This window comes from Xiphophorus maculatus, chromosome 12 (assembly GCF_002775205.1).
Source record: "Xiphophorus maculatus strain JP 163 A chromosome 12, X_maculatus-5.0-male, whole genome shotgun sequence".
Classification (NCBI taxonomy): Eukaryota; Metazoa; Chordata; class Actinopteri; order Cyprinodontiformes; family Poeciliidae; genus Xiphophorus; species Xiphophorus maculatus.
Genome location: NC_036454.1, coordinates 10,500,246 through 10,513,926, shown reverse-complemented (window position 1 = coordinate 10,513,926; position 13,681 = coordinate 10,500,246). Strand labels below are relative to the sequence as shown.

Below are 13,681 nucleotides of genomic sequence, written 5' to 3'. Positions count from 1 at the left end.
GATTCAATCAAGACAAACATTTTTTGATGCATCACTGATCGGATATTTGTGATTTTACACTTGTACGAGTGTAGACTCAGAACTATGGTGTGATCAAAAACTCTAAAAAATGAAGGAAGGAAATGTATAAAAAAACACAAAAAGATATCCGCTCAATATAAGCATGAAAGCAAAATCTAAACTGAGCCATTACACCTGAGATGTAAAACACAATGATACAAAATAACCTAATGCATAAAATACATAGAAATATAAAAATGTTTCCTACAGTTAAATGACAACTTTGGTTCACTCCTTTCTACATCACTTATGCTTCAAAACGAGTTTTGCTTAAGGCACCACAAAAATGTCTTCTTCCTTTTCTATGGCTGAAATATGTTGAGGAGGCTGATACTGTAATTAGCAAGTCATGCTGATGAATGCTTGTTCTGCCGGTGGGAGCAGCTGGTCCAACACCGAGGAATGATAATGAATGGATAGCCTAACATAGGGAGATGATCTGTTCACAACAGCACAGGTGGCACACACCCCAGACGTGAAATAATTTAATAACAGAGAGAGCTAAAATGTTCTCTTTGTAATTAAAGTATAACAAATGTTTTCTTGTGCAGTTCTAACACAAAATACATCCTTTTAGAATAAATCCTTAGATTTATTCAACAACGTATTATTACACGTGACAATTTCTTAGCAGCTGATCAAGCAGTATAACGCCATCTTGTGGCAATGTTGATATTGCACAAAATTTAAACTATTCAGAAAGAGTCCCAAAAGAATATTCTTTATTATACATACAAATTTAATTAAAATGCATGACATATGCGGCAAAAATTACACCTTGCTTAGCAACATTAACATTTTTTTTCAAATAAATCAACAGAATTATAAAATAATTTGGTGAGAAACAATCATGTTTCTAACTTGGAAATAAAATACATTGTAGATATTTAACATTATGACTTTGATAGTGGGTTTATTCCTTCATTGCTCATTTTTTTTAACATATAATAGCTTTTTGATTCTATTTATGCTTTGAAATAATTGTGCAGGACTGAATCAGTGCAAATCAAATAAGACAAAATTCAAAGCAAACCATTTTGTGGGAAGAAGCACCGGTTGAAACATAATCCTGACATGGAATCAAAGACTTTACATTTCCACCACATGTAAGGCAAATGTGACTTCAGCTAAATGTTCTGTTTGGTTGTGTTTTGTTTATACATTTAAGCTATCTATATAGTGTACATAAAAACAGATTGAGAACCTACATCTTAAAATGATCTCCATCTTTCAAATCAATTTGCTTGAAATGCAAATTAGGAAACATTCCAATGCACATCTTTGGTGACTGGGCAAAAAAAAAAAAAACACTTCATGAAACATTAAGACAGAAATGTAGTGAGACTTGATGGAGAAAAAAATAGAGCATATGTGAAAAGCACATTTCAATTCCTGACAAAGAAACAAAAAATCACAGTTATTTTCTAGTGGGAGATGAACTAAAAAAGACAAAACTAAAACAGACTACTCTTTATTGGACAAAGGCCAGGATGGGTCCCGAGTGAGGGTGACCCACTGCTAGTTTGTATCTAATGTTGAATTAGTGAGTCTTATTTAAGGTTTTTAAGCTGCTGGTTGGTGTTGATGATCTTGGCATCCATTGTATCCACTTTGTTAAGCAGGGATCCGATGGAGTCGTCCTGGTCATTAATCTCTGCCTGAAGACCGAGTCCGAGGTTCTTCAGTCTTGCCAAGCCGCTGGACATTTCATCTAAGTCATTCACAGAGAAAGTTAGACATTATTCTTACGTTAACCAAGTATTAGAAGAGCTATTTAAAATCAAAATCTTTGTCTCATATGTATAGGGATCTCTTATTTTTTCATAAAGTAGAATTGTATACATTGTATAGAAAGATATACTTTATGAATATATGCTTAAACCAAAAGCAAAATTAACACGTTTTAACATTTACAAAAGCTGTATTAAAAAGAATTCAGGGTTGACAAAGATAACATAATGATTTAAAGAGTATCTTTCAGAATTACATACACTATAAAACTAGTAATTTAATTATAATAATTAAAAGGGATAGATTTTTGTTACCTAAATTGTTGTCAAGCGTCTGGTGAGCGTCCCTCAGGTATCTGTTCTGAGGGTATCCATTCTGTCTGGAGGAGCTGTCATCCATCAATGCAGCAGCTCCAAAACCTGAAACACAAGAATTAGAAATAGCTTCAGCCAGATGATGATGATAATATCAAGCTGAGATCTTCTTTGTGCCAGCTCTCACCTCCTGTATCCAACTTTCTTAGATTGGGATGGCTGGCCTGGTACTTGTCCTCGTGTTCTCTGCTACCAGACATGGCAGTCTGTAGTCTGAGAAAGGGAAGCCTTGTTCAGCCAATCAGTGAAAAACAATATACCAGGGGTCTCAAACTCGCGGCCTGCGGGACAACTGCGGCCCTCGGGACGATAATTTGTGGTCCCCGCCTTAATATGAAAGTTTAATGTTAGTGCGGCCCGCGAGTTTGATATAATTGGCACTTTTCAGTGTTGTGTGCGGAGCTGAATGAACTTACCAATCACGGTGGAGTATTTTGCTCTCGGGGGCGGGACATCGGCCGGGCCTATTTGCATTTTCTATTTGTCATTATTTGCATGCGGTACATGAACAATTTCCGCGGCCGCTCCCGCTTCATGTGCTTCAGCATCCAGTCTAGACCCGGAAGTTGCTGATCAGGGTAACGTAATTAAGGTGAGGCACTGTAGCGCTTGGGTTGTGTTTATGGGAGGAGAGGAGGCGGCAGATTCGTCAGGACGGTCAAAAACCCAGAACCACACTGGTACTGGGAATTCCACAGTGTTGTCCTTTAATAAATACGCTCTTCACCAAACTTACAAAGCCCGGTTGAACGGCTGTTATATTATCAGACATGAAAACTGAGCAGCGTCCAAACAACCCGTAACATTACTAAAAAGTTAGGGAGCTAACATGTCCGTCTAGCACGTTTCTCCCACGCTCTCTACAGAGAAGCCGTGGCGCATACTTCTGACATCATTAGCAATACTAGAGTATCTTAAAGAGACACTACACAATTACGGCTGTTACAGCGCCTGACTACGGCCAAATATGGTAATAGGCAATCAGAAAGGTTCGGCTGAGGAGACCGTGTGTGTGAATGCGGCCCAGCCTCACCCAGACTCTACCTCCAGCGGCCCCCGGGTAAATTGAGTTTGAGACCCCTGCAGTATATAATCCCACCTGAAATGATTTTATCTGTTCTGACCAAATTTCAAGCTGTGCATTTAAATAATATGTTGTATCAGTGTCTCTAAGAGTCATAAAAACACTTCACAATCAAATAACTTATGAATTTTTCATTTAAATATGATTAATGTACAATTTGTAATGTTTTTCTCCTATGTTTTTTTTTATGTTTATAAACTTTGGTTGAAATTTCATCTTAAAATCACAGAAGTTGCATCTTCAAACAAAACATGTTACAACAATATGGTATGATCTGGATTTAATTCAAATTTAATTGAAAATATTCCGTTTCCTTGAAAGCATGCTTTAACGCCAGTAACCTCTTGTTTAACAAAAGCTTCAAGAGCTGATAAACACACACTAATCTGGTCTACAACAAACAGGGAAGTGACGATAAGAAACTGACACAAGAGAGGAGGAAGAGAAACTTGCCTTTCATTAGCCTGATAGGCCTTTGGCTCTTCAGGTGTAGGTTTTGTTTCTGGTTTGCCCTTAAAGTAGTTGACAAGTCCTCCCCACACACTCTTGATACTGGTGATATGCCTCTGACTGGTTTTCAGGTCTTCATCCATGTTGTCTAACATCTTGTCCGTTCGCTTCAAGACCTCACCCTGTCGCACCAACTCCTAGAGAAACAAATGCCAAATAAAAAAATTTATGTAAAGATGAAGAATACAAAATTACAGCATGCAATGACTGTTTATCACACAACTTTAATTATTTTAAAAGCAAGAATTGTGTGCACAGATTTGGCTTTCTCTATGATCAAAATCTATCTATCTGTATAATTGTTAAACTTTTGTTTTAAAAATTATTTACTGTGGCATCATTGGATCTCAGAAAAAGAACAATTCACACGAATCCTTAAAAACCCAGTGTTACCATTAATGCTTAGTAATATAAAAAATTCTATAATTTACTGAGGGACAAAAAATGTCAACAACAATGATATAGGGAGGCTTTAAAATTCAATAAGTCAGTCAATACATGTGGCCTGACAGGCAGAACCTTATTTGAGAGGTTTTACAAGATGGAGAATAGATTATAAACAGAAGCATGAATTTGATTTCCATTACAGTTTGATTGTACTAAAAGATATTTTACTTTTAAACAATGCTGAAAAAGGTTTTTGTACACCAATAAAGTCATGATAAAATGTCACTATGAATCCATACATTTCTGTAATTCATCTGTATTTAATTTATCACAATTTTTTAAAATAAATCATTAGGTATAGCTAATGTTTTATCACTAATTTTAATGTGTCCTTTAAGTTTGTTTTGAAACAAATAATATCTTAGGAACTAGTCTTTTAATTTAAAAATGTATTGGGATAATCATCAAAACTGCTCCATTCAGGAAAAAATCTAAGATCTAAGTTTTTTTTGTCCTTTTCCTTCAGTGAACATGACTTTCATATCAATGATGGGTGCTGCTGTGAACATCTGACTGTACCTCTGCAGTTTCCACACCCATCTTCTCAGATTCATAGATGAGGCTCAGCGAACGGTAAGAGCTGTCCACAGCAGACTGTGCAGTGCGCATCACTTCCTGCTGAAGGTACCTCTGCTGCCTCTCCGCATCAGTCATCCCACTGTCACTTTCATCTTCAAAGCCACTCCTTTTGGGCTTAAAATCTTCCTCATTGTCATCAGCAAATGGGTTGAGGGATGTAGGGTAAGCCATCTGTGAAGGAAACACAGTGTTATGACTAAATAGTGTTATCTAAAGCTTTTAGTGTGTAAGCAGGATTAGCTTTAGTCAATAATGAGCTTTTACCCTTGGTATGTTTTTGTTATGTAAAACTCCTGAGTGAAGTTAAGGGCATTGTGTGAAACTAAATCAAAATGCTGACCTAACGAATGAAGCAATCAGTCTGGACATGAACTACATGACAAATTCACATTCAGTTAATTTTACTAATTATTGCTTAACACATGTGAAGAAATAATCTTTAATCAACAATGTAATTTACTCTGGAAAAGAGTTAGCTTTTGTAACATAGTTGATAACTGAGTAAGCAACACTGTAACTATTACATAACGCACTCTATTATCTATAATTACAAAGCTTATTAATTATGAAAAGATATTATGCTAATCTTAAGATTTGTTTAGAAGATAAATTCATTAGCTTTAACGAACCTCCACAGAATGAACGCGACGTTTACGTGACAAAGACAGTTAAATACATCATTAGTTGTAAATGTAGCTGTATTACAAAGACAAGCTTTTTCGGTAGAAAGACGGCTAAGCAGCCAATCAGATATGACCCATGGCCACACCCGGTAGTAAATAAACTACAGCTAAAAAAAAACTTGAAAAAATGAAGTTTTTCCTACTTTTATATTGGATTCAATCTAAATGACATTTCAAAAATGACAATAAAGACCAAGATGACAGATAAACCTTTTCAGTATCGATGCCCCAGACGTTGTTGTCGCTCGCTCAGCTGACGGTTAGCACTTCCTGTCAGGTTTGCTGACGTAGCTGCGTCATGTCGTAAGCGCTATTACTGCGTGACAAAAACGCAGACATGCTGGAGCCAGCTGCTACTCAAATTAAAGAATTTAAAGTAATTACAAATAAGACTTATATAACTGGAAAAATTTAAATGGACATGTTCTGGTACGTTACTGTTTCAGTAAAGAATAGCAATAAAATCTATTTTGAGTTTTCATCTTCTAGTTACCAATTATATTCAATGTCTTTTACCAGGTTTTATCATGTTAATTATTGCAGTGTGAGCTATTCCTGACACTTGTACATCTCTCTCTTGAGCCCTTTCCCCCCATTTGAGGTAAATCCTGTTTATTAATGCTAAAACCGGTTTCCTTTTAGAAATATGAAATGTCAGTGGAGCCATTTTGTGAAGAAAAGTAAGATATTTTGTTTGTATTTTTAAAAAGAAAGTGAAAGAAGCTAAACTTAAAACAATGTATATGTGAAAAGGTTTTCTTTAAAAATGTAAAAGATTATTTCCTCATAACGTGATTTTTTGTGACATTCACAAATTTAGCTTATTCCCCTCAGAAATATAGAAACCTGACTTTTCATTGTTTATGAAAGCTAGAAAAAATATGTGACCACAATTTAATCTTCACACTGTATAAAGGTGTCTATAAGAATAAGAATAATTTAACTATTTATTTCAAAAATAATTTTACATTTTAATGTTTAAAATATGAACATTATCAGAATCAGAGGAGTGAGAAATAATTTAATTACCAAGTCTGTGTGCATAATCTTGAGACTTGCCGTGGTCATTGAAATCTCCCTTTCTTAATACAACAACAAACCATAATAAAAAAAAAACAGCCAAAATAGTATTGGACTATAACAAATTGCTCAGATAAACAGAGGACTACTCACAACTGTGCAATGGGACACTCCTTGTATAGTCAGTTATATTTAATACATTTTAATATTAATGGAAAGGTAACAAATGTAATATATTTATGTAATTTATTAATTCACTGAAAAATATCTGTTTTTTTAGATTAATTACACACAGACATAAGCCTGAAATCTTTATTTCTGTTAATAATGATGATTGTTCGTTTTCAAAAAGGACCTTTCTGACAAGCAGACCAGAATGCATATTCTAATTTAATGAATGTGACAAATTAAATGTGAAGTACCTGAAAATAAGAAAAGCAACATTTTTACAATGGTTTATATACAAAACCTTAAGGGATATTAGATAGTTAGTGAAACATGCAAGACAGGAACAATAAAACATATTCTATATAAATCCTTTCAGCGGTACTACTTCTACTACTACGACTACTAGTAGTAGTAGTAGTAGTACTACTACTACTAAAGATGATAATAAAAAAATAATAATGTTTTGTTAATTTATTTTGCCTGTAAAATTGTAAAAAAAAATATTTTACCTTCTTTATTGGTTTTCTTTAATGTTTATTTATTTTTGCGTAATTTGCAGAAATTAATCACAAATCATTAAACAGCTGGCACTCGCGGCTGGGTTTGTCCGCGCCGAGCTGCCGTACTGCGGCTTCCCCAGCGCTAGTAGCAGTACCTCCGCGGACTCCTCTCAGTGGCGAATTCATTCCGCAGGCTTCATGTAGAGACGTAAACATGGCTTTGGTGGGAGGCAGATCGAGAGGTTTTTATTTCAACACAGTGCTGTCTCTGGCCCGCTCGCTCGCTGCCCACAGACCTGCCACTTTGGAAAAGGTGAGAAAAAAGAAAACGTTAGTCGAGTTGGTCAGAATGAACGTTGGTGTTCAGGGTTTCGCTTCGCTTCCGCACAGGCGGCGTCTTTTTATTTTGATCACAGACCTGTCAGCAGAGCTAATATTTGACGGTTCTATGAGCGTCGGTGATTGGGAGTAACTATTGCGGGGTTTTTTTGTCTGTATCTTTATGTAATGTTTGAGAAGGGGTGGGATGTAGATGAAAATACTGTCGGTGCTGAGCTGTTATTTACTGCATCACACCGGCAGAGTAGTCCGACTGGATGAATGCTGCAGTCAAACAGGTTTACAGATCATTGACGAGAGCTCACTCCTTATACAATTACTGACCTGTTCTTTAGAGGAGATCAAATATCGACCTTTATTTATGATTTTTTATTTCAAGTAGTAAAATAAGTCCAACATGTTGAGCCAGGAGTCCATACGTGGTCAATTAAATTATTATCTTATTTAGCTTCGAGTTACAGTGACACGTTTACACTTTGCCATGTCATACTAAATTAAATAAATGTTCACCTTGTAGACTGAAATCATTGCACATCAAGGTGAATTTTCAAGACGAGCGTAAGATGCACAGGCTAAATTTTTGTTGGAGATTTTGATCAGAATACATACAGGCTGGATACATACACACACTCGCATCTCTATCAATTTTGACTGGATATTTGACCACACTTCCTATCAGAAATAATAGATCACGATGAGATATTTTGATTTCCTGTATCCCACAATATTTAAGTATATTCTACAAAGTCAAGTGGATTCTACTTGCTTAATGTTATCTGGTCCTAGCTTTAAAAGCCTCACCATAGCTGTTCCAAACATCCCTCTTGTTATTCTGGCCAAATAGCTTAATCTTTTCTCATCTAGTCATAAAATGTTTCCCACTGAAATAAATGTGCATGTCTCTGTGGGCTACAAAGTTTAGTTGTCTATTTTATTGTACGTAGGAGCTTCTTTCTACCAAGAGTTGTGTGTAAATATCCTGCCAGGATTATTCCGGAAACATGTTGGTAAAAGCATGTCATTTCCGTTGACTAGCAAAAGGTTTATTCAAATATTAATCAAAGGTGTGTTTGAGTCTTTGTTACTTCTAAGCTGTTAAACTTGAGCATTCAATTGCCATTTTCACAATTCTTAGAAGCTGTGTCTTGTATAATTATTCCATCTGAGAAAATAAAAGTTTAAATATATCACTAAAAGCTCAAATGATATATTAGTCATGCTGATGATGAGTGTTTGTAAACTTTAGGGTGGATATGTATTTAAGCTGATATGGTAAACAGATAAGGCTATAGATACTAACCCAGTTTAGATTGTGTGTTCATAGAAAGCACAAGATATGAATGTTTTCTTGCAGTTAATTGGTCAGTTTCTAATATTGGCAAAGTATAATACAATCACTGAAAAATAAGAATTTTAATCAAACACTGCAACTTTGGAGGAAAAAAATTGGACACAGAAAGAACTGCACACTGTGAAGATGTATGGTTTGATGATAAATTATTAGCGTTGATATCAAATTTAGTATCACTACACAAAAAGAACACTCATAGTCTTATATTTTTGTTTGGTTATTAAATACTCCACTCTAGCATTTTTTGAGTAGCTCATGCAGAATCATATCCAAGGTTTGAATTTTCACCAAGATCTTGTTTTAATGACAGAGCTCTGTTTGAAGTTCTCTCCTGCACATTTAAAAGGTAGGTATTATGTAAAAAAGTAAAAAAAATGCCTTTTTTGGGCTTTACATCAGGTTATAATGCTGTTACCTCATTAAAAACATACCTGGAGTGTTGCTTTGATTCTTTCATGCGTGTTTGAGAAATCCTTGAATCGCCTGTGGCAGCCATTCAGGGTTGCCTAAGCACTTTCTCATACAAAGCGCCACCTATTTCCAGCCGAGTTTCCGGCTCACAGAGCACCCCACCCCCACACATTTCCCACTCAGCTCCTCCAGACTAGTGGCAACAGCAATTAGCAGTGGAACTGCATGTCTTTATAGTTAGTACAAACTATTGTTCAGTCCAACGCTCTAAGAACGGTTGCAAATGGCATCATAGAAGAGCATTGTTGTGAGGATGTGCAGAAGGCACAGTGTTGGACCAAATAGGCATTATCAAAGAGATAGATGGCAATTTCCAAGCGTCAAATTTCAAGTGAAATTTCTTTTAAGCCATGTTTAATATACACAACATTTCTATAACAACTGATGGTAACATAGTTACTTGATTTTGCTCTAAAATGGCACTATGTGCCTGAAAAATATTTGATGCTCACTGTCCAAGATATTCACAGTACTTACTCTCTACTTCTGCTCTTTATTTTTTAAAAATGATCCACAATCACAGTCGTGCAAGTTCTTATATTCTGGCCTCCTTTTTCTTTTCTTTTTTTATCACAAATTAAACATATTATAAAACTTCTGGACTTTCCAACTTTCCTAGTTCTCTTGTATTGCTGTCTGTGGTCAGGTGGTGTATGTTTTAAATTTAAATTAATTTGTTGTTCTCTTTTAGGTCCAGAAGCTGCAATGTATGTGTCCAGTAGAAGTGCGTGGTGTGTTCACTTTAGACGTGCGGCGCAGAGATGCAGTTATTGCGCTTGCTGTGTTTCTGGTGGAGTCTGGCCTTCAGGTAGGTGTTGGTCAGAGTTGCCTTAACAGAGTAGTTTCATTTTGTGTTCAGGTCTTGTATTTAAACCAGTAGGTCCATAAGCAGGATGTTTCACTCCTTTCAGACATGAAGAGATATTCATTTTATCATGAAAACATTTAAAGTACAAAAAATATTGGTACTTTTTTACATGGTGAACTCCAAATAGCACAAATGGTAATCTAATACAAAAAAGTAATGCTTTATATTTTACGTTGTTTTCATTTTTTGTTTTTAACAAAATGCATTCACTTTAACGTTTAACTACTATCAGTCAACTTCTGGCTTCTACTCTCTCACAAGACTCTACATTATGCATATCACTTTTATAAGCTTATTCTCATGATCTCTTTAAGAAGGTGATTAGACATTCAGCTGACCCTGTAAGCCTCTAAACTCATCAAACTGAGACACTCTTCCTTACCCTGGGAGTGTATAGAAGTGATAGCTTAACTTTCACCTTAATGTTGGTTAAATACTGATATAGATCCCAGATCGGATGTCAGATTTTAAGCCTGCCTCATAAATATGAGTTGTCAGAACTTTCTTGGTAAACTAAGGTACTCCCTTGTGCGTTTGTTTGTGATGTGTAATGATTTGCTTTTCTCCCACAGCACAAAGACATGGTTGTTCCCTACTTGCTGAGCCTATTGAAAGGCCTTCCACGGGTCCAGTGGATCGAAGAAGGGTTAGGAAAGAAAGAAAAAGGTATGTGAAATCCTCTTACCTTTGATTTACAGTAACCTCTTTTTACATGCTGCAGCAGTGCACCAAGAGAACGTTTTTGTTTTACAAGTACAAGTAAAACTCCGTTTAGAAGGCAGTGATCCAGGCAGTGATCTTAATGTGTCTGATTACAGCTGGTTAAAGTTAAAGTCCACCCACTACTGGCTCTCTCTGGCTCAGTTTGTACCTATGCATCATCATTTTGCTGCAGCCCACTTCCATTTTAAACCTGTAAATAAACTATTTCGTACTCTTTAGCTATTTCAGTCAGTTTATTATTGTTGGCAGGTGAGTATTTCAGTGAGTTATGGCCGTAAATGCTGAGAAAACATTTCAGAAAGAGCTTAGCTTAGACAGTCAACACTTGTGTTATCATGACAAATGACAGACTTCCGATCAAATCAAAATAACTCAGTGACTTCGTATTAGTAGATAATATGATCTACAGTGGACTATGAGTAAATTATTAACTACGTGGGTTTCCAGTCAGGCACAAAACGGATTCATAGCAGGTATGAATTGAGTTTTATTTCATCTGAAAAGCAAAAGTGATCAGAACTATAGGAGGGAAAATCACCTTCCAGTTAGATTTCTGAGTTTAGAATGGCGGAAGGACAAAAAATAGAGCAGAGTTTGGGAGTAGGTGGGAATAGCACTCCATTAAAACCAGTGGTGCTGTGGTCATTTATTGGTTTCTTTATACCATCATGTCATACTGTATGCAAGCTCAGATTAGATGACTTGAAGTTTCTCTACTAAGACATACAGTATGTTGCTGCTGTTATTTGTTTGTTAAGCATTACTTCTGCAAGTATAATATGTTATGTAATATATCTGGCTGCTAGTGTTCTGAGCAGCTAGAAACTGTCTCCTTTAAGGGACTTCTTAATAATTTTCTTCCTGTTTCTTAATGTTGTTGATTTTTATGTACAATGTATATTTATGACTTTTTTGTTTCCTCTTCTTGCTTTTCAGATTTTCTCCCAGTTGCAGAAAACTTCAGTTTTTGTCTAGTAACAATTTTATCAGATGTGGCTCAGAGAGACCCACAGTCCCGACTTGATGTCAGTTCAAAATGAAGTGGTTGTTTATGATTTTTGACTCCAGGTTAAAATTTTTGCAAGTGCTAACATATTATTTGTTACCTTCTCTTCAGATCTTAAGCACAATACTGGAAGTCATGGGGGTATTTCAGGATATAATCCAAAACCCTGATAATCATGACAAAGGTACATACACAAGTTCCAAAAACAACAATTTGGTAGATAATGTTTCTGAAAAAAAAAAGCTTTAGGGCGCCTTTGTTTTCTGCAGTTTTCCTGTGCAGGTACATTATCCCCAGTCTGCTCGGCATCACTCGAGCCTTCGGCCGCTACAGCCACTCAGAAGAAGCCCTGCTGTCCAAGTTGTTCCGTAAAGATTTGCCTCAGATCCGCTGCCCCACGGAGGAAAATGAAAGCGTCCGACGCAGATCCTTCAACGACTTTCGTTCTATTATGCCGTCTGCACTGCTGTCAGTGGTTCAGGGCAACAATGTGTGCAGACGCTCAGCGTGCAGCTTGGATTCCTCTGTACAGGTTGGTGTGCGTTGTGATAGAAAGTTGGTGATATTCACAAAAAAACTTTGTTTTCAAAAAGTTTAACGTGTTTGCACAGCTTTAGCATTCTTGTATCCTGTGTGACTAAATTACTGTTAAAGGTTGAATTGGTTAATTCATAAATGACTTAATTTTTTCTGATTTATGAAGTGTCTTTTAATTTGCTTTGTGATAGACTCTCACAGACCCAGCAGGCCAGTCACCTTGCTCTACCACGACTCGTAGCCTACATAACTGTGAAGGTAAAAGTTAAGAATCTCAATTCGTCTTGAATACTTTCCTTCTGCAAAATTATTAATATCTTTTGAACTAGAGCTGAGCAATACGGCTGAAAAATGTATCGCAATATGAGCGTTTCATATCAGTCTATAATTTTTGATTAGTTTTTTGTGTTAAATACCTGAAATACTGCTGACCTGACCTGTTTCACTCTATTCTGTTGTTTTCTAATTTTAACCAGTTATGACACAGAGTGGAGAAATCTGGCCATGAGAGGCTAAAGCCTTTCCTCTGCCTACATCCCCCAGAATGCTGTGTGGTTCTGAATTGGAGTTCAATGAATTTATTGAACGTTCATTCGGATGTATTTCCCATTGATATTGATCACGTGTCTATTGCGAGATATCTATCCGTCTGTCTGTCTAAACATACAGTATATAGATCTATATTTCTATATACAGTATATAGTTCTATATATATCTATATCTATATAGTTATATATATATAACTATATATAGATATATACTGTATATATCTATATATAGTTATATATAGATATATAGATGTATAGTTATTATACCCAACCCTACGTTTAAATTGTCTTTAGGTTCAACTGTATTTTATTACACATTTATATGACAGACTCACACAAAGTATTGTTTAATTGGGATGTGGAAGAAATATGTTTTTTTCCCCAAATAAAAATATGAAAAGCGGCATTAGTTTGTGTAAAGTCCACCTGAGTCAGTGTTTTGTAAGATTACATTTCATTGTAACTTCAGCTACAAGGGATATGTGTGTGCCAGCTTTTCATGTATAGAAACTGACATTTCCTTAGCTGTTATTGTGACATAGCCCAACATCAGTCATCTTTGAAAATGAGCATCTAAACCATCCATTGTTTCAGTAGCTGTGTCTTTGGGGCCATTGTTGTGTTGGAGCTCAGCCTGTCAGCTCAGTCAGTTTAGGGTTGTCTGTTTATGTTGCAGTTGTGC

The 13,681-nt window shown here is 36.0% G+C and overlaps 2 protein-coding genes across 5 annotated transcripts in view; one reads left to right on the top strand and one right to left on the bottom strand.

The window, feature by feature from the left end:
• Positions 1 to 760: 760 nt before the first annotated feature.
• Positions 761 to 5,764, bottom strand: snap29 (synaptosome associated protein 29). 2 transcript variants are annotated; one of them, XM_005794840.3, is made up of 6 exons: positions 5,679 to 5,764; positions 4,726 to 4,956; positions 3,703 to 3,896; positions 2,293 to 2,378; positions 2,106 to 2,210; positions 761 to 1,771 (listed from the first exon to the last, which is right to left on the bottom strand). In XM_005794840.3, the coding sequence occupies exons 2-6, from the start codon at positions 4,954 to 4,956 to the stop codon at positions 1,611 to 1,613; spliced, it is 777 nt and encodes a 258-aa protein (XP_005794897.1). In that variant the 5' UTR covers positions 5,679 to 5,764; the 3' UTR covers positions 761 to 1,610. The 2 variants fall into 2 exon arrangements, with proteins under 2 accessions (XP_005794897.1, XP_023198849.1); XM_023343081.1 differs by lacking the exon at positions 5,679 to 5,764 and adding an exon at positions 5,415 to 5,570.
• Positions 5,765 to 7,275: 1,511 nt separating this feature from the next.
• The window catches only part of LOC102222999 (phosphatidylinositol 4-kinase alpha), a 31,234-nt gene continuing 24,828 nt past the window's right edge, over positions 7,276 to 13,681 (top strand). For all 3 annotated transcript variants that reach the window (XM_005794839.3, XM_023343510.1, XM_023343508.1), the window contains exons 1-7: positions 7,276 to 7,469; positions 10,009 to 10,125; positions 10,758 to 10,851; positions 11,845 to 11,933; positions 12,026 to 12,098; positions 12,184 to 12,446; positions 12,643 to 12,709. In XM_005794839.3, coding sequence (XP_005794896.1) covers positions 7,371 to 7,469; positions 10,009 to 10,125; positions 10,758 to 10,851; positions 11,845 to 11,933; positions 12,026 to 12,098; positions 12,184 to 12,446; positions 12,643 to 12,709 — 802 coding nt within the window. In that variant the 5' untranslated portion in view covers positions 7,276 to 7,370. The remainder of the gene's footprint in view (positions 7,470 to 10,008; positions 10,126 to 10,757; positions 10,852 to 11,844; positions 11,934 to 12,025; positions 12,099 to 12,183; positions 12,447 to 12,642; positions 12,710 to 13,681) is intronic.